The 26,293-nt window shown below is 47.5% G+C and overlaps 2 protein-coding genes across 6 annotated transcripts in view; both read right to left on the bottom strand.

Annotated features, from left to right (window-relative positions):
- Nucleotides 1-26,293, bottom strand: part of LOC117895968 (neuronal growth regulator 1) — a 73,759-nt gene that overhangs the window by 10,050 nt on the left and 37,416 nt on the right. For 3 of the 5 annotated variants that reach the window (XM_034803923.1, XM_034803924.1, XM_034803926.1), the window contains exons 2-10: nucleotides 25,238-25,390; nucleotides 20,772-20,972; nucleotides 20,509-20,630; nucleotides 18,245-18,395; nucleotides 17,571-17,668; nucleotides 16,916-17,037; nucleotides 15,757-15,937; nucleotides 14,646-14,819; nucleotides 14,225-14,439 (exon numbers count right to left, since the gene is read on the bottom strand). In XM_034803923.1, the coding sequence (XP_034659814.1) occupies nucleotides 14,225-14,439; nucleotides 14,646-14,819; nucleotides 15,757-15,937; nucleotides 16,916-17,037; nucleotides 17,571-17,668; nucleotides 18,245-18,395; nucleotides 20,509-20,630; nucleotides 20,772-20,972; nucleotides 25,238-25,390 (1,417 nt within the window). Of the gene's footprint in view, nucleotides 1-14,220; nucleotides 14,440-14,645; nucleotides 14,820-15,756; nucleotides 15,938-16,915; nucleotides 17,038-17,570; nucleotides 17,669-18,244; nucleotides 18,396-20,508; nucleotides 20,631-20,771; nucleotides 20,973-25,237; nucleotides 25,391-26,293 lie in introns of those variants that run through there. The other 2 variants (XM_034803927.1, XR_004648996.1) reach the window with 2 other exon arrangements.
- LOC117895971 lies at nucleotides 7,288-7,977 on the bottom strand. The gene is made up of 2 exons (XM_034803931.1): nucleotides 7,769-7,977; nucleotides 7,288-7,721 (listed from the first exon to the last, which is right to left on the bottom strand). Exons 1-2 carry the CDS (start codon nucleotides 7,949-7,951, stop codon nucleotides 7,353-7,355), a joined length of 552 nt encoding a protein of 183 aa, XP_034659822.1. The 5' UTR covers nucleotides 7,952-7,977; the 3' UTR covers nucleotides 7,288-7,352.

The following is a 26,293-nucleotide window of genomic DNA, read 5'->3' as shown; positions in this document are numbered from 1 at the left end:
CTGGATACAGTCATTCGAGCTAAAAGAAATATGTATTCAATTTAATTTATATGGGCGGCATATCGAAACAAATGCATTTTGCGCACAAACAGCCGCCGGGCAACATAAAGTATAACAAAAGATGCTCAGAGGTAAACACACCGATAAACAGACAATAAGCTGGGCAGACAACAGCAGCAGAACCGAACGAAACAGCGGATACCCTCTGGCAGACTTAAGAGGGAGTCCAATCAGGGACTCATATTTCTGATACTTTTCTTGGGTTTACCCTGTTTAAGTCTTGTCTCTAATATTAGCTGTCAATATGCCCCGTGTACCCTGTATAAATGCACGTGTGGGCTCTTCTGTCAAGGCCATTTTCTGGCGCCTTTCTAGGCTGCTTTTAATGGCCTTTTTTGGCTGCTTGTGGTACCCAGCCGTGGGGCATGGCATTTTTTCCATGGCATTTTGATAAAAAGTGTTCCCAGCTCTCGTTCGCCCACATTCGCCAGATACCAGGATAGGTATACTCCGATGTGTGTGTGAATTTTGTGCATGTTTAATATATTTATTATAAATATTTTCAATTTAAGCAGAACCCGGCCACAGGAAGCAGCCAGGCACATAATTATAATTCGCCATCGAACAGCCACCAAATCTGCGAGCTCTCTCTCGCCCTCTCGCATAGAAAATAAATTATATTATTATTATTATCGCAATTGAATTGAATTTTGCGATAGAACAGACACACAAATATAATTCGCATGTTGCACATGACCACAGAATCGGTCGAGAATCGATTGGGATTTGTTTTTGTCGCGGCTGTGCCACTGCCACTGTCAGGCACAAATCTGAGACGGCGCGGGTATCTGCAACATGTTTCTGTGTGTTGTAATCCCTGCCAAAGCGATTATAGTTTTTGTTTCAATTTTGAATGGGGGTACAGCAGCAGCAGCAATGACACAACATTCTGCAGTACTTACATACGAGGCGATGCATTTTAATTGGATGCCAAGCGGCACATGCCACACGGCCCGTTGTGCACACATTTGGGCGATTAGCGTCCAATGGAGTTGAGAGTGGAGAGTCCGCAGTTACTTTATTTCCCATTGAAATGCAAATTTTTTGCCGTGGTCAGTGGCTGGCCTGGGCGGCGATAACAATGGTTTAGGGCCAGGCGGCATTGCGGATCTGTTGGCCAGCCAGCCAGTTGGCCGCTAACTTGCCAGCCAACAATGCGCCGAGGTGGCCGATAACTGCTAACCTGGCTGGTTGGCTGGCCTGGACCTGATTTGTTTCCCATAATTGTTATTTATTTTAGTTTCAGCAATTTCAATGGCAATTTGTTTTATAATTTGTCGCTGCTGCCGGACCATGAATTCCGCTCTAGATAAACTTGCAGCATGGCCAACAAATTGGTGTAGTTTATGGGGAATTCGATAGAGAGACAGAGAGAGAGAGAGAGAGAGATATTTTTGTTGGCTAATTTAAAAGCTAATTGCTTGAAGCACAGCGAGTATGCCTGTGTAAATATTTGACCACTCATTAGAAGGGCCCACGTCTAACGCCATTCCTTTCCCTCTCTTTTATGGCTTGCCCGCATTCTGTGTAAAAAGTGAGCTCATTCAGTGCTCAGCATCACTTGAGTTCAATTAAAACCGCACTTGTAGTTGTTTGCTCAACAAACAAACACACATGCACTCCAGCAACTACAAGTACGATGGGAGCGGAGCCCTGCCCCACTGTGTACGGTGTACGCACCTTTTGGCCATTATGCGAAGTGAACTTTGAGCGAGTCAAAGGCCCTGCCCAGCTCGAGGTTCAGTGCAGCGTAGTCATTGGCCGGGGCATTGTTTAACAATTAACCGCAAATTGAATGCAATTAAATAAATAACGGCGTTGAACCTTTGTGCAAACGTTTGTAGGCCGTGTAGCAGTTGCAGTTGCAGACGGCGAAGACACAGTGCAGAGGGGAAAGGGACAGGGACATGCCACCCCCAATGCCCATTGCTAGGCCAGAGGCAAGCGGAAAGTAAACACACACACACACACACAGAGAGGACTACGCGTATGTGCGTTGTACAAATGAAATGAAATATTACGTATACGTCACGTCGGTCCATTGGCCAGCAAACAAACACACGCCAACACACAATGGGCAGCTGAAGTAGCAGTTGCCACTGCCTGCTGCACTCTGCTGTGCTGTGCTGTGCCACTGGTATTTGTTGAAGTTATTGTTGTAGTCGATCCGCAGACCAACGCTGTGCTCCCCCCACCCCACCCTTGCCATGACGGTTGCAAGTGGCAACCAGTGTAAAACAATTTATTGAAACTGCACCCAGAGAGAGAGAGAGAGAGAGAGGCACAAGCGAGTACGAGAAGTGTTGCTGCAGCTCAGCCAATTAATAGCCAACCCCCAACCCCACACAAGCCCCTTCTGAAGCACACTTAAAGCACATAAATGAGTAGTTAAAAGATTGCCACACTCTCTGCATTGATTGATGGATTTGCTTTGTTTCCATTCGAGGCCGAGAGCCAATTGCTAAAGTTACTCCAAAAAAATGCTTCAGACTGAGCGGTGAAGAGGGGATTGTGGGATTGTGGGATTGTGTCTGTACCGTTTGGCCCATTTGACACTTTTATTGAGCTGTTTTGTTTTTGCCGTTGAGGAACAAAAATTCAATTTACTCTTACAGCTGGTTCGACAGGGGACTGGAGGGGGTACGTGTACCCGTACTCGTACACGCAATCTAAAACTTGTAAACCAGCGATACAGATAGTTGCCCATTGCTTGCGTTTCAATTTCGCCCCAGGAGCCATTGATTGTCTATTTGCTGGGACCGCAAAAACTAGCGTTGTTTTGCCGCCACACAGCAAACAGGACAGAGGACAGAGGACAAAGGACACACCGCGAGGCGAGTACCGAGTGCCGAGTATGAAACACGAAACGCAAATGTTAAATGTCAGTAAGACATGCAAAGAATGTCACACATTGCGGCGTGTCAGACAGGGGATGACGACGCTGATGATGGCTATGGCAAGGATAATGCAGCAGCACTGATTGCTCCGCTTTTTCATTTACAACTGGCAGCAGAAAGCAGGTGGACCCCGAAATGTATTATGACTATTTATTGCCTGGTGTTTGGCGAAATTGAATTGCCAGGCGAGCGGCTTTTGTTGTCTGGGAACCCCGTTGATGGTGATGGAAATTGAAAACTGTGTGCACAAAACGGCTGTGGAGAGTGGCAACAAAAGTTGGCACCAAAACAATAATTGAATTGGCAGCCATTAAGCGACACATCGCACCTTTGGTCGACTCCCAACAAAAAATAGAGCGGGAGTCCGCTGAAATGGTGGCTGAATTTGAATAAAGTTATTCCCGAAGCTGCCTTGGACAGATTCCTTTGAACTGTCAGCCTGGCCATTTCAAGTCTTTTGTTCGGCTCCCAGGTATTTTCTTGTCTTTTTTTTGTTCTACTCATTCGAAACTTTCACATTTCGGCAAACAAGAAGTCAAATTGAAAAGTTTTTATTTTGTTAAAAAACAAAAGACAAAAAAAACCAAAACAAAACCAGACAAAAAGGCGAAATTAGAAGCCGCGACGGGACAAAAGTGAAACAAAGTTGGGGAACGCAGGCCAATTGGCTTGGCTCTGTGTATTCAGAACAAATAGCGGGCTGAAACTTGGCATGTGGAGAGGGGGAGAGAGGGAGCGGGGAGGTAGGCTCTGCATAACGCATAAAGTTAAAGCTGACATCTCGTGCCGCTCTTTTGGAGTTTCAATTTAAATTTTATTCGTGCACAAAAGTTTTTTATTCCCCTCCCAGAGAGCCAGCATACAAATTGCCACTAAATTTGCATGGAGAATCGAGGCAAACGAGTGCATTAACACATTAATTGGTAAGTATATTTCGTGTTTATATTTTCTCTTCGGTAACCACAGACAGAAAGTCTGCCCGATCAACATTATTTGCAGCTTTGCAGGCGATGCCTGTCGAGCCGAGAAAATAAGAAACGAAAGCCCGACAGACGCAGATAAACTGCAGAAAAGGGAGGTAATTATTATTCTTAATTATCCATGGATGGGTTGTTTGCCGGGGCCATAGAAAGGAGCAGCAGCAGCAGCAGCTTAGCTGGTGCCTTGTGCCCGTCATTGTCAGCCCGTTTGGCCGTTGCTGGTCCGAGGCAATTATGCAAACGCTGGAGCCATAGCTGGAGCCTGCAAAACACACACAACACAGCTAGACGGAGCAGAATCTTTGCTGCTCTGGCTGCCAGAGCTGTGAGCTCTGAGCACTGAGCCTTGTCCCTTTGCGGGGTTTTCTTTTCTGGCTTAGCTGCCGCTCGTTAATTGTAATTGAAGTTTGTAATTAAAAAGTTTATTCGAAGCGTGGAGTCATTAAAATGAAATGATTTCCAGCTAATACAACTACTACTGCCTGCCTGCCAGGACGAGTATGGATGACCCAGGTACGGGGCAGCCTCTGCAATCGGACATTAATTTTGATTTAAATGGTGTGTAAACGTTTTAAACTTCTGAGATTTGTGTGGCTGTCCCTTCATTTAGCCGCAATTGAGTTATTGGCCTCATTAGCGTCTGGCTTTTTGTTTACCCAAAAGCGGAGAGCGGAGAGCGAAACTTGTGCGACTAATTATACCCCTCGAGACTGACGAATGGACAGGGTTGCGAGCCGCATGCTTGGAGCCCATCCTCGAACGGGACAGCCATCTTGTCAAGCAATCAAAGTGGGTAAACACTCTACACACACGGACACACACACAAACACACACACACAGTTGCGGGGCACACACAAAAACGAGGAGCAAACGACCTCAACCTAATCATGAATAATGTGCCACATATTCACACAATAAAATCAGGAGAAAAGGCAACACAAATATCATGACAAGCAGGGCACCCCTGCCGTGCCCCCTGCCCCCGTGCCACAATGCCTAGCGATCCTATCATCCAAAATGTGGCACAAGCCACGCGCTTCAGAGGGTGGGTGCTGGGAGGGGGCGTGTGTGTGTGCAGGTGGGGGCGTATTAAATATGCGTGTCATGTCCATTTATTTGTTGCTTTTTTTTTTTTTGGTTTTGTTGTCACCTTCGGCCATGTTGACTTTTCAATCTCGCCAAGGCAAGCTGCGGCGCCACGCTCGAGATTTCACAGCAGCAATCTGGTTAATGCTGCAAAACATATTCGAGACATCTTCATGATCCTGCTGGAGACCCGCTCACCGGGTGATGAGACTTGATTGAATGGGCCTAGACTATGGCCCAGACAGGCAGCTAAAGTGCACACACAGGACACTCGACTCGCATACCATCCCGAATATGGGCAAATATTTTTTACTCTCAGTCCCGGGCCGCTTAATCAGCATTTGTCAAATGAAAAACCTTTCACGAGAACAGCACAACCAGAAAACAGTGTCGTCCCCCAGCGTGACACTGACAGAGACAGAGACAGGCAAATGGAGTCGAGTCTACTACGCCTTTTGGCTTTTCTCTTGTCTCTCTCGCTGCTCTCTGTGTGTCTCTGTCTCTGAGTGTGTATGTGTTGGGGGCTGTGCTTGCTGGATGTGCTGCTGCTTAACAATGACACCAAAATGCCTGGCATTATGCGGGCCGGTGGCTGCATTGAGTCTAACGTCAACTGTTTCAGTTGACAAATTCGAGCAAAAAGTAAAAATGCTTCAGACACGGCAATTGGGGGAGTCATGCCACAAAGCGACTTTGTGTGTGTTTTCCACCTGGCGGGGGGGTAAACGGAAATACACCCACCTGACACACAAAGGAAAAGGCTGAGCGGGGGTCGAGTGCAAATTTCCATAAATCATATTAACCCACATTTGACATTACTTTTTGCTTGCTCCGCCACACTCTCCCTCGCACTCTCTCTTTGGGTCTTTCTTTGTTTTCCTAAAAGTTTTCATCTTGCACATCCCCTCTGCTGTGGGGCCTTTCCTCTGCTCATTGTTGCCTGCAGCCTGCACTTAGCATTTTCACAGCTCAGGAAAATGCTCTCCTCCCCGCCCCTGTCTAAGGCCGCTCTAATGAATATCGAACATTTCAGACAAGCTTACCCCCAAGAGCCGTTTAAATAATTCAGCCTAAGTGTATAATCGTGTATTCGGGCCCAGGTGGGAGATGCACACACACAGAGTACAAGGAATCATTCAATTTTTGTGGAGCATTCGAGTTCGCATGCATTTTTTATTCTAATTACACCCGAAACAAAATGCCGAGACCCAGCCAAGCAATTCTATGTACGGCACACGGTTCACTTTTCACCTTAGACGGGATGGGGCTGTGTGCTCTCATTGTGTGGTAATAAATCATTTTTATTGTTTGCACTTAAAATACCATTGTGTTGCAATAAAATGGCACGAGCAAAGCACCAGTTGTTGTCCGTTTTGGCTGGGGCAAAATATTGCCCAAAATAAGGTAAAACTCAGAGCTGACCTCGCAGAGCTGAAGGGCTGCAGGACGGACAGCGTTTAGCCTGGCCTGCTCGCTGCCTAATTGATTCGGGGAGTGAACTAAGGCTGAGGTGGTCATTACTTTTAATTTTCATTCGGAGATACTTTTGTGGTCCACGGGCACACTTGGAACACTTGGCACTGCCCCCTGAGTAATTATGCAATCACTTTTTGGCGTGGCCGGATTGCATGTACGCCATTCCCCGGGGCTCCCGCAAACTAGGCAACGAACTGAAACGCTTTCGCATGTCCTCGTACTCCATGTAGTAATTTTCGGCTTTTCAATTCAGTCTTCAGCCATCGCACATCCCACATCCTCCCTCCTCCTTCCCGAATTCTGGCATTACAAATCGCTGCCATGAGCCAAGTAATGCCTTGCTATTTGTACAAAATGCTAATTTGATTAATTTCCATTTCATTTTTATGAGTCCGCGCTTGTTTTGCGTCACATTAAAGCCATTTTTCAACAGGCATTCGCGTGCCGACTGTACCTGGCACCCGAACTAACCGAAGTGAGCGACTCATTCGCCTCACAGCTCCCACGTCCGACGGGACAGCCACTGGTACTGGCAGTAGGCTAAGGCCAGCTAACAATTAGGATAATCGGTGCCGGGAAATGTTAATTTAAATGTGAATGATTGTGCCTGTGGCTCTGACTTTCGGTTGACTGTTGCTCTGACTAGAGCGGAGCTTTCGTGTTGCGTGCCAGCGTCGTGACAGGAGTACATGTGTTCGGGGCGTAGGACCTATCGTAAGCCTGGCAGCGGCAACGGCGACAGACTGCGGATTGTGTAAGCGCTTGGCTAAGCTTAATTCCAAATCGGATTCTCACGTGTCAAGCGTCCATGCATGGGCGGTCATTTATTGAGACAAGTTTTGCTTATTTATAATTATTTCTTTTTGCCCGTCGCTAGGGCTTTAGGCTTTGCCATCGGTGAGCAGGTGCAGTGTTCCAGCAGGGCATCGGTACTGGGAGTATCTTTGAACAGATTCTTCTGCTGCTCGGTCAGTGCCATCCAGGCATTGGTGCCCTGTTGGCGTAGCTCTGACTCGGAGAGCTCTTCGTGAACTGAACGATATTGATCCATGAAATTGGGGAAACGAATATCATCATCGGAGTCGAAGTTGGAGTCGCAGTCTGGGAGGCTTGAGGCTTGGGTTTTTGTTCCAGTCTTCTTGTTGCGTCGACGCCTGGCTCTAGCCCTGCTGCGGTCGGTTATGTTCAATTTTTGACGGGTGTGATTGGCCTGCAAGGATGGCTGCGACGGCAATGACGATGGCACTGCAGGTGAGGCAATCAACTTACCACATTGACGAAGCTCATCTTCTGCGATGGAGAGAGCTTGCCCCAGTTCCGTAGGGCCGAGAGGGTAACCTGCTCCTGCGGCATGTCCGGGTGCTTCTGCTTGTAGGCTCTCAAGAATTGCCGATAGCCGGAGGGTTGTCTTTTGCACTTGTCACTACTTTTGGTACTAAATAAATTGCCCATAATGGCAACGAGTGAGTTTTGTTTTGTTCACAAATATTGTTGTCGTGTGTGGAAGTCTGGAGTGAAGTTTACTGAGAAATAAAATGACAAGTCCCTGCCTGACACTTGACGGCAAGGGTCGCCGATTTTAACTGGGTTTACTTCTCATAATTAAAGAGCTGCCTGACTGCCTGCCTGCTTGTAATGGAGATGGCTTCCACTCCTGTTCTGTGTCCGTTCCTTCCCTTTCGGCTGGGCAATCTTATCGCTTGGCTAACGAACTAACGCCATTAGGCAACGCGGTTGTTGCGACAACGAACAACGAGGTAATAAAAAGGGCCAACAACCGACCATTAACCAGGCAGTAGAACAGCGGCCAGCAGCGTGGGCGAGTGGGTTGGGGGAAAGCCTAATGAAATTCCATAGAACCATGTTCTCGCCTGATAAGCAGCCATTGGTCAATTGGCCAGTCCAGCTCTCGGCGCAGGCTGGAGCCCGTCCAGAAGTGTGCATGCAACATACGACGAAATGTGCACCACACAGGCGATGCCGCGGAAGCGAGCGTGACGCAGTAACCCGAACTCTGCACACATGAAATATGAACTAGAGAGAGAGAGAGAGGGGCACTCAAAAGCATATTCTAACTAGAAGATACCCCGTTATAACCCGGGAGTAGCGTGCTGCCTGACCCGCAGCGATAACCGTTACACCCGTCGCAGTGCACACAAGTACAGGGTACAAAAGCTGCAAAAGTATAAAGTCAATGTCATTTGCAATGCAGCGCCGTAAATTATTTTACATGGCCGAGTTAATGTCGTGCAGTAGCGAGAGAGGAGAGTGGGAGAGAGCGGGAGAGAGGCTGAGGCGTAGAGAAGCTTTAGCAAAGCCCAAGGCAAGAATCCAGCAGCCGCACTAAGCTTTACTCTCTCGCGCAGCGGTTGGAGTACCGTTCGTTTTGGAAGCTCCTGAAGCGGCGGCAGATTGCAGTACGACTTCCAGACTGCAGCCAGCCTCAACTTTCTGGCATTTATCTTTATGAAAAGAAATCGCTCAACGCCCGGCACACGGCACACGCCACATGGCACACGGCACTCAGCACTCGACGACGACTACGCTCAGCCCTGGGGGCGTCATTGTTTTATCCCAGAGATGGGTTGGGTTGGAATGGGATGGATGGATGGCAGCAGCAGCCACCGCAAAGCAGTGTTTCCTGCGTTGAATTTCATGCAACGATTGCCAGAACAGAACAGAACAGAACAGAGCAGAGCGAAGAGGAGCTGCTTCTCCGTTCGGGCTTTGTGTATGCAAACAAAGTACGAGATAAACTTTTGTTCTGCCTGAACTTTGTCGCGCTTTGGTGTCGCCGCTGTTGCTGTTTTCGCATTATAATTTCAGCCTGCCGCCCCCCCGCATCCCTCCCCTGCGCACAGTGTCTGTTTCTGTCCGCGCTTTATGAAAATGAGTTAAACATAATACGGGAATCTCTGGGGCAAGTTTTGAAAATTGTTTTTAAATTTCGCCAGCTCCCCATTTCCATCTGCGACGACTCCGTTTCGTCGGTTTCTCGGTTTCTCAGTGACACGCGCAACAAAATTGACAATGGCAGGAACAATATGTCATTAGAATATAAATTGAAATTGACGGCATAACTTGTTTGCTTTTCGCTGGTATTTCTTTTCGGCCGATGGAGGTCCCCGGCACGCAGCCAGCAGCCACCAGCCAGGAGCAACACGGCGACTGTCATTGGTTTTGCATGTTGCAAGTTGATTAAAAAACTACATGATCCACTCACGTGCCACACGCAGGCCAAGGCGAAAATTATACGGCTCGAATGCCAGAACAGCACAGAGCAGAGCCGAGCAGAACTTCTCCGGAATCGTCGGGGTTGGAGGGTGTCAGCCTTAGACATACTTTTCCAATTTACCCCCCTCACCAGCAGGGGTGCAGGCTGTGCGAAATGAGCCACTCAAAGCAATCAGGCAGACACATCCCGCTCCACCCAATAACTCAGACCCAGCCCGACCAAGAAGAGGAGCCCATCCTGAAATCCTCACCAGCCATCAGCGCCATGAATTATGCAAATCTCTTGTGGCCAACTCAACAGAGAAATGGAAGTGGAAGTGGCAGCAGAAACACAACCAGAGCCAGAACCAAGAGAGAACCAACAAAAAAAATCAAACAAAATCGATTGATGTACAAATTTTTCTTAGCATCCGCAAATAATTTTCTCCGAAGGAGCCTGCCAGCCTGCCTGCCTTTTGATTTGTGCGGCAATGACAGGCGTGGGGCAACACCGACCGCTGTTTGGGCTACGGCTGTGGCTGCGGTTGTTGCTATTTTTTGTTGTTGCTTCCTGGCGGCCTACTCCTAAATTATGTAGATTTGTTTTAGCATAATGCTCGTGCGAGTGTTGCTGTGCTGGGTCTGTGTATCTCTGAGTGGGATCCGTGAGCGATTTTTCCAGCTCTCTGCTGCAACGTTTTAAACCGCCATTAAGTTTCCTCCATAAATATCAGACAACGCCGCCCAGCCCCCAAAAAGAGCCTCTCACTTGGCACATCCAACTGAGGAATTATGTAAATTTGTTTGGTCACAGCACTGGCCAGGCTTGCTCCTCTCTGGGCCCATTTCATTGAGTTATTGTGCGTTGGCCAGGCAACGCATTCTGGCCAGAGCCAGCCTGCCTGCTGCTCCTGCTGCTCCTCGATTGGCCAGCTCTCTGTGTGTTGCCATAGTTTTTTGTTCTTGTGGTGCCTTTGCCTTTGTTCTCTGGCCAGTGGCACAACATATGAAATTCTTGCTGGTTTTCTATTTCCTTTTGTCTCTGTTAATTTAATTCGCTCGCATTCTGTGAACAGTTTCTCGTTTGATTTGCCGGACGGGACAACTTTTCCATTGGCAATGGCCAAACTTACATTTTAGCAATAACTTTTCGAGAAATCAAATCAGTTGAAAATTAATTTAATTCCCACTCGAACGGCAAAGTTTCGCCGCCCCCCATGTAGCTTTATGATTTGCCTGCGTTTTATTCTTTTGGCGAGCGACGGGCGAAAAAATATTTGAAAAAAAAACAACAACCAAAAAAATACTGAGCTGCAAAATTTTAATTATAAAAGTTTGAATCTTGCTCGCCTTGACGCGCTTGCCTGACTGACTCGTCCTGTCTGCGGATTGGCGGGCGGCAGGGGAATCGCAGCCATTTCAAACTGTTATTAGTGCAACATTGGGGGGCATGGGTGCGTGGGTGCGTGGCAGTGGCAGTGGCAGCTCTGCACTTTGCCGATTCCACCAATATTAATTATGATTTCATTTTCGTTAGTTAACAGTTTCTTTGCCAGCAATTTTTTTATTGCTTCTGCTTCGTCTGGCGCTGGCTGGGTTGGCTCCCTTTCCCATTTGCCATTTTCTGGATCCATTTGAAATGAATATCAATTGCACACCATTCCATGTGCGACGGAGGAGGAGGGTGGAGGAGGAGAAAGTTTCCTTGTGGCGCAACTTAATTAATTTTACATTGCTTCGAGTACGCTGGTCGGGCTGTCGGCAAAGTGTTGAGATGATAAACGAGCTAATTAATATGCGCCAAAACTTGTCCCAGGGCCACCACCGGCACAAGATTTTCGCAATGCAAATAGCTGGAAATAGTCGCTTGTGGCTTTCCAATTATGCGATATGATTTGCACAAAAATTACGTACCAGCGGACAGGACATGTCCCACCCACCCTCCAAACCCCCCGTTTGGCAGTGGCAGAGTCCGACCAGCGCCCAGCTCCGGGGCAGGCCAGTTCAACGACACAAATTTCATTAAAATTCATGTGAAATATATTGAGACTTGCATGCATAATGGTCACTAAGTTTCCACAACTAGGGCCCCCACCCCCATCAAGTGTGCCACTCCCACACGACGCATTGCTTTCTTGCAACATGCAAATACCGGCAGCAATGGCAACTTGCAACTGGCAGCGGCATCCGGGGCATCCGCTACGTTCCTTTCGTTCCTTTCCTTTCGTTCCGTTCCGTTCCGTTCCGTTCCAAATGCAAGTTGGTAGCATTGGTGGAACATTTTTGCCTGGCTTCCGTCCCGCCTCCAACGATGCCACTGCCACTCGACGACGCTGCATAAAAACGCAGCTCAAGGAGTTTGTGCGCCCCATGAAATTTCATGCATAAACTTTTACGAAATGCAAAAGTTTTAATAATTTAAGCCGGGCACGTATGCCCCTCTCTGGATGTCCTCCGTGTCCCCTGGTCCACTGGTCAGCCGCTGTGCTGGCAAGAGCTTAGAAGTGCTTGAGGTAATGTCCTTAGTTCGAATGATGAAAAAATATTGGAAAAGTCCCTGAGCAGGTCCTCGGCTTGGCCCATTGACGATTATATATTAAAAACTCTCCACTTGCAAAATTGTTGAGAAAGTTGACCGGTCCGGTCTCGAGACCAGCCACTAGGCACCGGGCACTCTGCACTCGGCAATTGCAACATTTAAATTTCATGCCCGCCACTTGGAGACTGCTTAAACTTGCATGAGGCATGCCTCATCGAATGTGGAGTGGACTTAGAGTTCCACTTTGACCTGCAGAATGCGGGGGGAATGGGAAATGAAACCAATTTGTGCAGAGTTTAGTTTTACATCTAATGCTTTATTTTATTTTTGAGTATTTTTAGGGTTTCTTATGCGCATTAATCATACAATTAGCATCGTACTAAGTAGTTAGTAATTAATGAATTCTCCATCCATCTCCTGGCTGGCCATCCAAGTGGTGATCTTATATGTATTCTCTGTGTGTGTGTTCTCCTGTGTTCGGACTTGTACGAGTTATGTGGGTTCTGTGTTAGAGTTTAGTTGCTTGCGCTAAAATGTGGCAGCCATCTCCCCTTGTGCTTGCCACTGTCGACTCTACTGGAGATTATCTGTAGTTCATCTTTCCTCCCTCTTCTTTCCTTCTTCTGGCTATGTTAGGTACACACACACACACACACATACGTACACACACATTTATGTAGATAAACTGTAACGCTTTGATTTTAATTTGTTTTTCGGTTCTGGTTTCTCGGGTTTCTTCATGCTGCTGGCTAGAATGTACAGGTGAGGGGAGAGCTGTGGTGTACAGTCGCACAATCGGAAAGGTGCAAAAGCTGATAAAATGCTTGCCATTCGGGTTGCTTTTCGTATTTCGTAACACTCAATAAGTAAGTAAATCCATGTATGTACAGTGCTGCTGCCTCTGCCTATGCCCTTCGAGTATGTATCTATGTACGTGTCGCAATATGCAAAAGTTCACATTCAAATACGAGTACGAGTAGAGTATTATCTAGCCTGTATCCAGTATGCCTATATCTTCTGTATCGGGGAGCAAAGTATTAGCCTAGTTTAGTTTCTCGACTCGTCTCGTCTCGCCTTCGTTTTTTGGTGGTACAACTTGGTTTTTTTTTGCTTAAATTCTAATTTTACATCGAAAAAACATTAAATATTGAATTGCTGTGGTATGCCGTTGCCTTTTCTGACCGGGTTTACTGCTGGGTGCACTTACAAGCTAAAATAAAATTACAATTACAATTACAATTACACGAATGAACAACTGCAAATCCAAAGGAAACAAATATGGAAAATAATTTACAAACTAACGTGGCTCTGTCTCGCGGTGATTGCTGCCATTCCGACTCAACCCACAGTTTCAGTATATATTTTAAATAATATCACTAGATAATGTTTTCGCTTAATTTACATACACGTTGCTGGATCTTTGCGGAGTTCGTCTTGATGTAGTGCATTACATTCACATTCAGATATCTAATGCTTATTTACATGACCTATTTCGAGTGGCTTATGCTAACATGGGGCTTGGGCTTGGGTTTGTTAGAGGTTTCAAGTGGGAGCAGTTTAATGCCGGATATTCCATTAACCGTTATCCAATTTTCCAATTTTCCAATTTTCCATTTAATGTGTGTGCTAATTAAATCGTGGACAAAACTCTTCAAAAATTATTTACATGTGTTTTGGGGTTGCTCTTATGTATTTCTGGGCTTCTTCTTTAGTTTTTGCTGTTTTTCTCTTTGGTTAGCTTGCTGTAGTTGTTGTTGTTGTTGTTTTTCTCATAGGAAGTGGGTTGGCCGAGGGGGAGGGAGGTATACAATTAGCGGTAGTCCAACAAAACGCGTCGTGTGAAGTTTCCTAGATCTTTGCATTCATGACCCTTCACGCTCTGTTCCCCCTTCATGTGAGCTGCCTCTTCTGGCGGTGCTGTGGCTGTTGCTGCTGCTGCTGCTGCTGCTCGGCTGCTGCTGTGAGTCGCTTACCCCAGACCCAGCCGACGCCTGTCGTACTGACAATTACTCAAGGCCAGTGCCAGCAGCAGGGCCATGTGTAGGAGGAGGCATTGGGGCAGTGGGCCCTGTAGGCTGCTGATGGCGCCGCTGTTGCTGCGCGACTTGGAGCTGGCCACCACCTCGGCGTCCTCGGGGGCAATGTCCAGGCTGTTGCTGGCGACGATAAATTGAAATATATCGCTGACCTGCCGGGGTGAAAGTGCAAGCAAAGCGACGAGCATTGAGTACACAGAAAGAGAGTCGCACAAAATCAAGATTAAGTAGCCCCCCGCCTCGTGTGGACAGTGTCCGCTCGGAGGCGGGTGCGTACAATTTAGACGCAGTGTCGAACTGTGTCCGGCATGTAGGGGGACTCAGATTAATGCCGGGACTTCTGGCATCGAGAACTCACCTCATTCCAGCCATAGCGATTCTTGGCCTGCACAATCGCCTCGTAGTAAGCCCCGGGATAGAGATTCTTAATGGTGTAGGACATGATGTGTGTCAGGGGCTCCGAGGCCGGTCGATGTTCGGGTGTGAGTATAAAATCGTGCCACCTGCCCGGCTGCTGGAAGGTATCATTCATCTATCAGGTGAAGAGAGAGAGAGAACAAGAGAGAAGCAAATTAAGTGTCAGACTCTACCATTGACAGTTTTTCCTTTGATTCATTAATTAATTTCATGTCCTGCCGTAGGAGCCGTACCTGCCCCTCCATTGCGCACCAATGACCCATCCATCGCTCCATCCATCGCTCGATGCAGTTATGACAGCGACATCATCAATTAAGCAACCCCCACCGACCTGCCCACTCGAATTTCCCTCAATAATTGCACTTCAGGGCTGGCCTCTTGCACATAAATATTACCGAGAACATCGCCCCATCCCCATCCCCATCCCTCGACCAGGCCACTGTGCAGTTTGACATTCATCGTCAAGAGCGCGTAAGTGAAAATCTCATTAAATATTTCGCCTGCTCACGCCCACTCGTTCTTCCCCCTTTTGTAGCCACAAGTTGCAATTAAGCGACATTTTCGTTGATATTAAAAATCACTTTTGTCTGTGTTTTACCTTTGCTTGACTCTGACTCTGAGTCTGCCTCTGTCTCTGTCTGTGACTCTGCCTCTGACTCCTACCTCTGATTCTCTCTGTCTGTCTGTGACTTTGCTTTACGAGTTTTTCCTACATAATTGCTTCGTTTTCAGCGCTCTCGACGTTTTACTTCCATGGGTATTTTGTTTTGTGCTCGATTTTTAGACATTTTCGTACAGAATATTATTTTAATCACGTGCTTCATTAGTGTGCACATTTCACCCGCTGGCCCCTCTACGCTGTGGCATGGCATCGGGTTACCTGCCACATTGCGCGGCAGGTCTGGCCATTGTCTAGATATCAGACAGCGACTACTCGACTGTGGCAGCTCTGGCGCATATTTCACAATTAATTAATTGACAGAATAAGAACCAAGAAGATAAAAAAGCTTCCCCCTTTGATATCGGATTGCTGCCGAATGGCTTCCACTTACCAGGACGCGGCGGTAGAGCAGACGCACCTCCTCCAGCGGCGGATAGCTGTCGATTTTCCATGTCAGATTGTAGCTGTCCGGCGAGCGACCCCACTTGGGCGAGTAGAACTCCGCGGGTCCAGGGCGGCCCGACAGCTCCATGTACTTGCGCGATCGTCCCAAAGAGTTGTCCGCGACGCAGCTGAAAGTGAAGGCAAAATTAGTAAAGGGGAAGGAACTGCACTCTCTGTGTGGCTTTGACTTTAATGTTAATTGGCTTTTGGGGTTTCCGTTTGCTAATTTCCCCGCGCCTCAAAAATCGAATTTCCTTTTATTTTGCACTACATTCTGACAGCATTACTCATACGCCAGCAACTGTGTGCCGTGTGCCAACCAAGAGAGTGCAGGAGGGAGTGTGTCTGACCCTCAACTCGAGGGAGGTGCCCGCATCGATCTGGCAGTGGCAGTGGCAACTGACTGCGCTAGGAGTCGACTCCAACTAATCCAAACACGTCGACACGTCGTGTGCACAAAAGCCACTCACTGTGTGGGTGGGTGGTCCAGGTGGCTGGTCACCGCCCCGCCCCGCCCCGCACCGCTCCATTCTGCCATTCCCATGGAAGAGGGCTAAAACTTTGTGCATGAAATGTTGTGTCAACATGGCGAAACTTCCGCTTCTTTAATATGTTTCAGACAGATTGACATTGATGTAGAAAACTTGTTTGTCCGCAAAATGGGCAAGATACACGCCCAGACACCACTACCACTGCCAGGACACACACACAATCGTAGAGATGGACACGGACACATTGGTAGGATTCCCCGGGGGTGCTGGCAGCATATAGCAAATAAAGCATTGGCCAACTTGGCTTAGCTGCTGCATGGCCCTCGGACTGATTCGAGCTTGTCAGTGAGTCAGTCAGTCAGTCAGGCAACTGGGAACTTTGAACCGCTCAGTGGCTCAGTGGCTCGATGGCTCGGTGGATGGCAGGGCAGAAAGTGAAATAAGTTGTAGCAAAAGTTACCAAATTGACTAAATCAACGCTGGCCGGGCACAACTTCCACAAGCTCCACCAATATTGTGTGTGTGTGTGTGTGTGTGGCACAAGTTGGCTCTGTGTGTGGCACGCCCCGCCACTTGTGCTACTGCGACCCCATCCACTCCTTGTTGAGGACTCACCTGTAGTTGCCAAAGTCCTCCTGCTGAATGTGGCGTATGGTGAGTGTGTGACGATTGGCCCTGGTGTTCATGATTCGTCTATCGGTCGTTTGGATCGGAAATGAGTTCTGGTACCAGGACACCTGCAGCGTGAAGATGCCAAGCAGGCAGACGATGGGGATTAGCAGGGCGGTGGCACGATGATGATGACGATGATAAAGGACATGTCAATGGAGTGCAACAGTGATTTCAACTAATAAATTCAGCTCAAATTTGACCCACTTGCAAGAAGTTTTTCCTGCCACAATTCGAGGCGAAAAAGAAACGAAAGTTGGCCAAATAAAAATGGCATTAATTTGCCACAGAAAACTACACAAAAAAAAAAAAAGAAAGAGGAAAAAGAAACTGCAAGCCAGCACAGGACAACGATGGGACCGTAGGAATGGACGAACGAAACGAAACGAAAAACAGGAAAAAGTGACCTGAAAACAAAGTTCTTGCATAAAACAGGGCCAGGGGCAGGGGCAGGGGCAGTGGCAGGAGCAAGGGGGTAAGGCACAGTGCTGTGTTGCCTTCCCCGTAATCGTAATAATCTAAAAATCCACGAAAATAACAAAAACTATCTGCTGGATACAATGGAACGAATGAAACGATGCATTCAAAGAGCCAAACAAACCGTTGCGACTGGATCAGCGTAGACAATGCAAACGAGTTTCGCCTCGAAACCCTCGCCCGAATGTATCCACGACTTTTCCACTTGTATATCCGGGGGATCTGTGTGGCACAGGCACAGCCAGAGGCACAGGCACAGCCAGAGGCACAGGCACAGCCAGAGGCACAGGCACAGACAAAGCAAGGCATCCGTCAGGTTGCATGATGCAGAGAGAGACAAAGAAATACACAGAGAGAGGGAGGAAGAGAGAGAAAGAATTTAGCACATGGAAGCAGAAATCTGATTACAGTCAAAAATCAATTTATATACAGTTGCTAAGACCCGGACTCTGGGCTCTGGTTGCTGCTGGTTTTTGGTTCTTTTCTCCTTTCAAATTGTTTTCCCCAGCCTTCGATTTGGTTTGGTTACGGGATTGCCACTCCCGGTGCCCGATTGCTGCTGCATTCTGGTGCATCTCCGTGTTGCATCTGTTGTAGGCAGCCCCTGATTTACGAGCCATGTGGGAATGATGCGTGATTGTGTCTTGTGCCCTTGAAGAACACTTTCTTTTGGTTTCGGGTTTCGGGTTTCGGGTTTTTGCATTTTGCAATCGCAGCTGGCATTTGGTTATCCCTTGCCGCAGACTTGGCATCTGCTGCAGTGATTAATGGACACATTTCGCGGCGAACAATACTTACAGAGGACATCCAGGCGCATGTCGACGGTAACGGGATCGCCCACTCCATTGTCAGCGGTGCACTGGTAGACGCCCGCCTGCTGCCGTTCCAGCTTCTCCAGAGTCAGGATGGGTCCGTCGCCAATGCGGGCGGTGGACTTGTTAGCGCCGCTCTGCAACGTACAAAGGAAAAGGAAAAGGGAAACGATTTAGCAGCGTTCTGTAAACAAGGTTCCACACAAATTGAATCAATCGCAATACTCAAGATACGCAAAAATGAAGTAGCAAATGTCAAAAGACAAACGAGCAAAAGTATGAGTAAGAAGGGACAAGAAGAGCAGAGAAAAACTTACTCCAAATGCACAGGGCAAGGGGCAAAGGACAGGCTGGGGTGTGCAGTGCGGTGTCGTGGCAAAAGTCAAGTTGCGCTCAAATATTGGATGTGGATGTGGAGCATGCAAAACTGAATGTAAACACAGACATCGAACATCCAACATCGAGTAGAGGCGATGGCAGAAGAGCTCTGGCAGCCCGTCCCAAAGGGAGACGAATTGGGCGTTGTAGCAAGTCAGCTTTGCTCTGGCTGCGAGCGTCTTTTCTTTGGCAGCCAACTTGGCAGCACCCCAACCCCGCAACTCCTTCCCCTCCCCAGCGGAACACGTGTCAAGGTGTGCTCCACACAGACAACCTGAACACACGCTGGGACCAGCAGCGGAAGCGCCAGAACACTCGAGGATAGATTGAAACGAAACGGAACGGAACGGAACCCGAACAGAATGAAATGACATATAACTTGGCAGTGTCTTTGGTGAGGGCGGTGCCATGGCGACAAGGTCTGGCAAGTACCTTTCATGGGGGCAGAGCCCTGCTGAATGCAGACAAACAAATCGAACGGAAATGTCAAATGCGCCAAAGTGCAGTAATGCAAACGGAACTCTTACCAAAATGAAGGGAAGCAACCCCAACCCTATGCCCATGTGGAGTCCTTGCTCCGACACTTGCTTTATTGAAAGTTTGTGCGCTTGTTGACCTGCTCCCATGCCCCAACTCCTCCTCTCTCTATCTCGGTTTCCGTAAGGGATCGATCTGCTGAAGTGACACTGACAGGCAGTGGGTCACTTTCTGTTTGCTGCCAGCTGTACGACACACTCCTCGCATGTCCTGTCCGTGTCCGTGTCCTGTCTGTTGCTGAAGCAGCATACTTTTGTGGGTCTATGAATCGCATTAATTACAATTTGACTGCAGGTTCGACTGGGCGACCAGTTTGCTTGTTTGCATCCACCACAGAGAGAGGGAGAGGCACACACTCTCTGGGTTTCCGGTTCTTTCCTTTGCTGCTTGGCACTGCCACTGACAGTGATTTAGTGTGTATCCCTCATTTTGGCACCTAAACGGCATCGCATGAATGCCAGAATCAGACCCTGAATGTCGTATATATGTTTGGCAAATGGTAATGGGGGAAATTGATTCATTGAGTGTCTAGTGCTCCAGTTAGCAAGTTGATAAACTCCTCGGAATTAGCAGCGAAAACTAATTGCCAACTCGCATTCGCATTTGCAAGTCATATAAGTCGGCATAAATTCATTTGTATACGCAAACCCCGACAGGATGTGTGCAGGATGTGGCAGGATGGAGAGCGAGAGAAGGATGGAGCCTCCGCCTCCACCCATTTGACCCACTTTGAAGAGGGGCTGGCAAATATGTTATCCCTTTGTTGGCTCATGCGTAAAATTATGTGTTTGTTGAATTCATAATTGCCTCCCATTACAGAGCCACATGCCGCAATCGTAGATTCCCCTCCTCCCCGGCTGCCTCACAATTTATCATTTCACTTTGCACAGATTTCAACGTGGAATGTGTGTTGAAACCTCTTGAGTGATGTTTTGTGGCATATTTTGTTGATTTATAATACACATTTCCATTTCTGTGTTGGACTTTAATGTCTAGCACGAAAATCATTTTTAATTAATAAGAAAAGTTTGTGGATCAGACATTTTCTTCCCCCAATAGAAATGATTCCAAGAAGCGCCTTCAAAGAGCTTAGCAGCACAGAAACGGTGGCCAAGCGGCAGCTTGGACCGTGAAAGTGAAAAGGAAAAGTGCTTAGCACTGGCCCCTCCGCTGTCCTTTGTCTGCGAGAAAACACAATTTAAATTTACATAACGAAGCGAAACAGTTGGGCAAATTCAATTCAATTAAACTCAAATGAAATTCACTTAAAAATACCATCGGAATTGCAAACGAGAACAACAACCAAGGAGGGGAAACAGCAAAGGAGACACCCACCTTTTTGGTCCAGTAAATGGTGGGCACCGGATTACCAGAGCCCTTGCACTCCAGCGTGATGGGTCCTCCCTTGCGGGCCTGCAGCTGTCCGGATGTGGGTATGGCCCGCACACTGGGCGGAACTATAAATGGCCATGGAAAATTGGGTTAAATCAGTTATTAATTGATGCATTGTCGCGGGTCACACGCGGGGGCAGGACACTGCCATTTGACACTTGTCAAATGTGTAAATCGGGGCAGCATTAGTGTTGTCTTGTACTCACCCAATATCTCGACTGTGTGCACTTGATCACGATTTATTTTGTCACTGATTTGACAAACATAATCCCCGGCATCTTGGGGCTCCAAATCGGATATCTCTAAATTATAACCATCTATCAGTCTTACGCGCTCATCCCTGGTAACCATGATGTTGGAGGCAGTGAGCACATTTGTTCCCCGTCGCCACAGCAGAACGAAATTGCCTGCAAGAGTAGAAGCAGAGTTGGGTTCATGAGCACACCAAATGTAGTATAAGTAGAGGGGAAATGTGTCTTCTTGTTGCCTAGAAAATGTATTATAAAATGCCGCAATATAAACATGAAGCATTTTTCAAGCGGGGCACATACAAACGAGTGTGTCTGTATACTTTTCACTGTCACTATGGCAGAGCAGTGAAAGAGAGAGAGCGAGAGAGATGAAATAGTTTTTGTGTCTCGCATATGGCTGGGTATATCTACATCTATCCATCTCCTGCCTTTGCTCTCTCTCTCTCTCTCCTTGCGACCGTTGAGCTGTGAACATTCTGGAGTTTCACTTCTGTTTGTCTACGGAATAGCTGGCTGTGGCATCTATCCCACACAAGCAAGATGTAGCATGGAGTCCTGTCTCTGTCCGTGTGTGTCCTGTCTGTGTGTGGGCTTCTGTTTTCATCTATTTTTTAGTATGTTTGCTCATATAAATGACATAATTTTGCAGATGTTGCTGGCATAATTCTTTGCTTTTTTTTATTCTTTGCATATTTTATGCCACTTTAGTTTTTTCTCTTTCTTTCTTCACTGTTTAATGTTGTTCTTTTTCTTGCTCTGTTGTTGTTCCTCTTCTTATTGTTCTCCGCAGCCACAAAGAGGCAAACGAGAATTTGTTAAATGAGATTAAGTGGCGTATAATATGTTTATTTATTTTATGTGCCGTGCTCGAGAGTTCGGGCTTTGGGCCAACGTAAGCCTCGAACAATTTATGAACTTGTATTTATTATGGAAATATTAAAAAAATAAAAAACGTGGAAAATCGCCTCATCGACATATTACGTATACGTGCCATAAAACCCCAAAATCAGAGTTGTGTAAACACACGACACGCGGACGAGGACGAGGACATCGTCAACGTTTATCCACTGTGTGTGTGTGTGTGTGTGTGTATCGGGAGGATGGGCGTGGCCCCTCACCGTGTGTCCTTCGGCCGCTGGCCGTCGGTTTGTTGGAATATGATTTCAGCATTCGAATATAAAATTTTAATGAAATGTTTTCATTTTTCCAACCATCTGGTCGGGGGCCATCGCATGACTGACCCCTGGCGGTGGCGTACTCGTATTTGCGCGGGTGGATGGGCGTCAGCTGACATTTTGGCCGACCTTAAGGTGGCCATTAAATAATCACAGCTTCAAGCGATGCATTATGGATGTCGATTATAAAATGCATACGCACACGTAATGAGTGTGCTCAGTGGTGCGCGTGCCAATTTCCTTCCGGTTATTAACAGCACAAAAGAAAACAGAGAAGCTCCACCCCAATCCCCAATCCCCTCCATCCGCGGCACAGCAAATGCAAATACCGTAAGCCGTAAGCTACACCGCAGCAAAGTTAAAGTAAAGTGAAACCCTGCCCCATTCTGCGGCACCCCGAAAAACTCACACAATCATCGTTTTATGGGTGAGTTCGATTATTATTGAATTGCTTCGAGTCTTAGGAAGCAATTGCGGAAGCATTTTGTGGGATGATTGTTCCTGTGTGTGGGTGTGTGTGGGGCAGGTGGCGGTGGGTTTTATTTTGATTTTATATTAGTCCACTCGACATACTCGACGGGTCCTGCATTTTATTGGAGACTCTAATGGCGGCTGCGCTGCCGCATATTGATATTATTGGCAGCGGCAATAAAAATTTCATTTTATAGCTCGTCAATTTCCGACATGTATGAATTTGTATTGGACGTTAAAGCAGCCCCAACCAGCCCAGTGCCACAGAATGGCCATCGGGTTTCTGTTTGGGTTTTTGCTGTCCAGCTTAAGAGCCTGGCGACTGGCGCCTGGCTGCGTGTCCTCCGCCTCAAAGATAGCTGCAGCCAAACGGGTTCATTCCTAAATGAATTACTTATTCTTTTCAACCGCTTTCAATGGGGTTCTTATTTTTGGGTTGTGTGCGGGTTGGGGGCGGAGGCAATTTGGAAAGTCAATACCTTCCATTGGATTGCCTTTTCGCCACCACCCCGAAGACCAATGAAAATCCAATTTGAAACGGTGCTCAGTATTTATTGACCAGCATTTTGGTCCGCCATTCAACGGGTGACAACATGACGTATACGTATTTGATTGGCACACACACACAGACAGTTGCAGCGCTCTCCACATACGACTCGCGATGGGGCAATCAATGAACGGCTTCATAGACCATTTGATACTTAATTTCTTTTATTGGATTAAGGGCTTTTCCACCTTCTGCTTGACCTCGCGCTCCACACGCTCCTCGGCCAGCGCTGACCGGATCTGCTGCAATCAAACCCTCACACTGTCCGACTGCCGCTAAAAGCTGATGCGGATTGATGACACGGCAGCAAACAAAAAGAGAAGCAGCAAAAGCAACAAGAAGCAACAGAGAAAAACTGCAGCAGAAGCAGCAGAGTGACAGTCAAAACCAGAAATACAAACTGAAAAACTGAACAAAGTGCAATCGAAGCATTGTCTATGCGATAGAATTACTCCTTCACTCTGCTTCGCTCTCCGTCACTCCTTCTGTCGCTTGTCGTTGTGGCATTATCCTGATTATTTAGCAACAAATGTTAAAAGTTATTTGAATTTAATTGCTGGTCGATTAAAGTCTGTCTCCGTATCTGAATATTGCCATTTAAATGGAAATTGACGAGATCGACTTCAAAGGCTTCTCGCCTCACATTAAGCTACAATTTATTTGTGTTTTTGCCGAGTCGGAGCCATACAAATGCTTGCAAAATGCAAAATTATATATCCAATGTCCAATCTGGGATGTCACTGGCGCGGCAGATTAAGGCAGAGATTGCAAAATCAGAGTGTCGAACAACAAGTCGAAACATCAGGCGTTAATGGGAAATCATTTGCAGTTTAATGTCCGTCGCTCTGTGCGAGTGTATCCAATTAATTGAAAATACTTTTGATGCAACAACACACAACAAAAAAGAGATCCCCAGCTGACACACAAAACGGAAATGTTCACGGCATTTGCTTTGCCGTCTACACTGGAGGAAAAAAGGAAACATTTTCTCCAGCAAAGCAGCAAAGTCTGCGTTCATTTTTCGCGGTGCCTGGCTTTGCTCTATCTTCCTGTTGTGCTGGCGTTCTGGTTGAACCTTTGACTGATGTCAATCTGCCAGTGCTGGAGTGCCTGGCGCGTCCACTGTCGTCGCACTGCCATCAATGTGCAATTTATTTTCATTTGCCGCGAACGGTTAATTGCATTTTATTTATTGGCATGTCAACAGCAGTTGCAATTGAAGCATGCAACGCCCCCACAGGCCCCCCCACCCCGTGGCTGCCACAAACTTTTTTATTTGGGTCAAAATTAAAGCGGATCGAACGATAATGACCACGGAAGCTCGCCACCCGCCCCACTCCACTGGCAATATTAGTTGAAATGTTTAGTCGCAGCAAATATTGTGGACTTTAATTGATTAAAGTTCGATTTTATCCACGCTTAACCGGAACACGTCATGGCTGACAGACAAGCGAGCTGTTTGCCCACAAACAAAGCGCACCCAACGGATAGACACTTTTTCCATCCATCCATCCATCCATCCATCCATGCAGCCGTGTGTGGCAAGGCTATCCACTCAACTGGCCGCTTGTCTCTTGCCTCTTCGTTAATTAAGATTTTGCAATGAAATTGCATTTCAATCCATGGCCAATCGAAGAAACAAATATCCCAAAAATTGATGCATATTTTATTTCATGCATCCATGCATCCATGGCCAATCGGATGTCATTTATGCTCAATATTTAAAGACCCAAATGGCTGTTGGCCTTTTCGCATGGCTGGTCGCTGGCAGGATTTCCTCTGTGTATATCAAATATTGGGAAATTGATGCTAAACTAAACAGCATTTGGGCCATCTGCAGCACGTTAATCAGCCAAATTTATTTGCTGCCAGCACGAGACTGTGCGCTGAAATGCGTTCGGGGAAAAATGTGTCGATGCGTGGCACAAAAACCCAAACGACAAGCTGCTGACAGCTGTTTGGTTTTGCACCCCTCCACCCCTCTGCCCACGTATTGTTGCTGCTTTTGTTGTAAATTAAATTTATGTGAATTGACATTCCGCCTAAACATATTTGCATTTATTTTGCATAATTCTGTGCTGCCTCACGCGCCGCTGATATTATTATATTTTTTTTTGCCAGCTCCTCTGTTGATTTTGATGATCGAATTTTCGGCATCGCCAATACTAATGCCAGCGGATTAATTATACTAAACCATCAGACAGCGCACAGCGGACATCAGAACTCACCCAAATTCTCCACCTGGCAGGGCAGGACGAGCGTGTCGCCGACCACGGCGCGATAGGTGTGGCCTCGGGACAGGAAGCGCGGCAACGATGCGGTCAACGATGATGGTGCGGCCGCCGACTGTTGCACGTTGCTCATCGAGCGGCTGTTGCTGCCTGCAAATGAGAGTGAAAGAGAGGAGCTTGAGTTATGGTTATAGATTTTTGTTGTTGCTGCTACAATAATGGGTCACACTCCACACTCGAGGCCACGCCGCACTCCTCAAACCTCCCAAGACGCCCGATATCGATGGCAATTCGTTTCCATATGAATGGCTTTCAATTAGCATAAAAATGTGTTGCCCTTCACGCCTATACGGTGGCGCCCATGGCTCCCAGGATGCCAATAAAAGCGCACAGGGATAAGGTGTGGTGAGGGGAGGGAGTGTTCATGTGGGGCTGGAAGGCTGTGGGGGAAAGTGTCAACTGGGCTGTGGACTAAAGTCAGTACTCGGCACACTGTGCGTGTGGGGGCAAGGCTAACGCACTCGGTGTCCTTGGGGCATCGTTTGGGGCTGCGCCAAACATGCTGAACGTGAAAATTGCTGTCAGAGTTCCACACCCACAGCCCCAGCCACACTCGTTGGAGCAGCTTAAAGGCACAAAAATATCTATGGCCTTTGGCAAAAAAGAAACTGTCTGACCCAGGCACGCAGCCAGCAGCCAGCAGCCAGCAAGTCCTGCTGGCCATTGTTGGCTTTTGGCGACAAATGAGCGCAGCGAAGCGTAGCAAATGCCTGTCGCCTGCTGCCTCCTGCCGCCTGGCAGGGGCATGCCCCAAAAGCGCTGGAGTCTACATGTAGTTCAAGAGCAAAAGTCCGAGTCTTGCACGGGGACAGGGACACCAACGCAGCGTAACAAATTTGATTACAACAACAGGCTGCAAGCTGCAACAAAGAGAGACAGAGAGAGAGAGAGCGACTGCCCCGCAAGGACGCCCCAAGGAGCTGGCCAGAAGCTGAGCAAAATGGCAGCATCAGCAAACAGGCCAAAAGTCGCCTTGCGACGACGCGTCCACTG

The sequence above is a fragment of the Drosophila subobscura genome, chromosome O (genome assembly GCF_008121235.1).
Source record: "Drosophila subobscura isolate 14011-0131.10 chromosome O, UCBerk_Dsub_1.0, whole genome shotgun sequence".
NCBI classification, from domain to species: domain Eukaryota; kingdom Metazoa; phylum Arthropoda; class Insecta; order Diptera; family Drosophilidae; genus Drosophila; species Drosophila subobscura.
The sequence above is the reverse complement of the archived record's forward strand: the minus strand, read 5'-3'. Positions and strand labels throughout refer to the sequence as shown.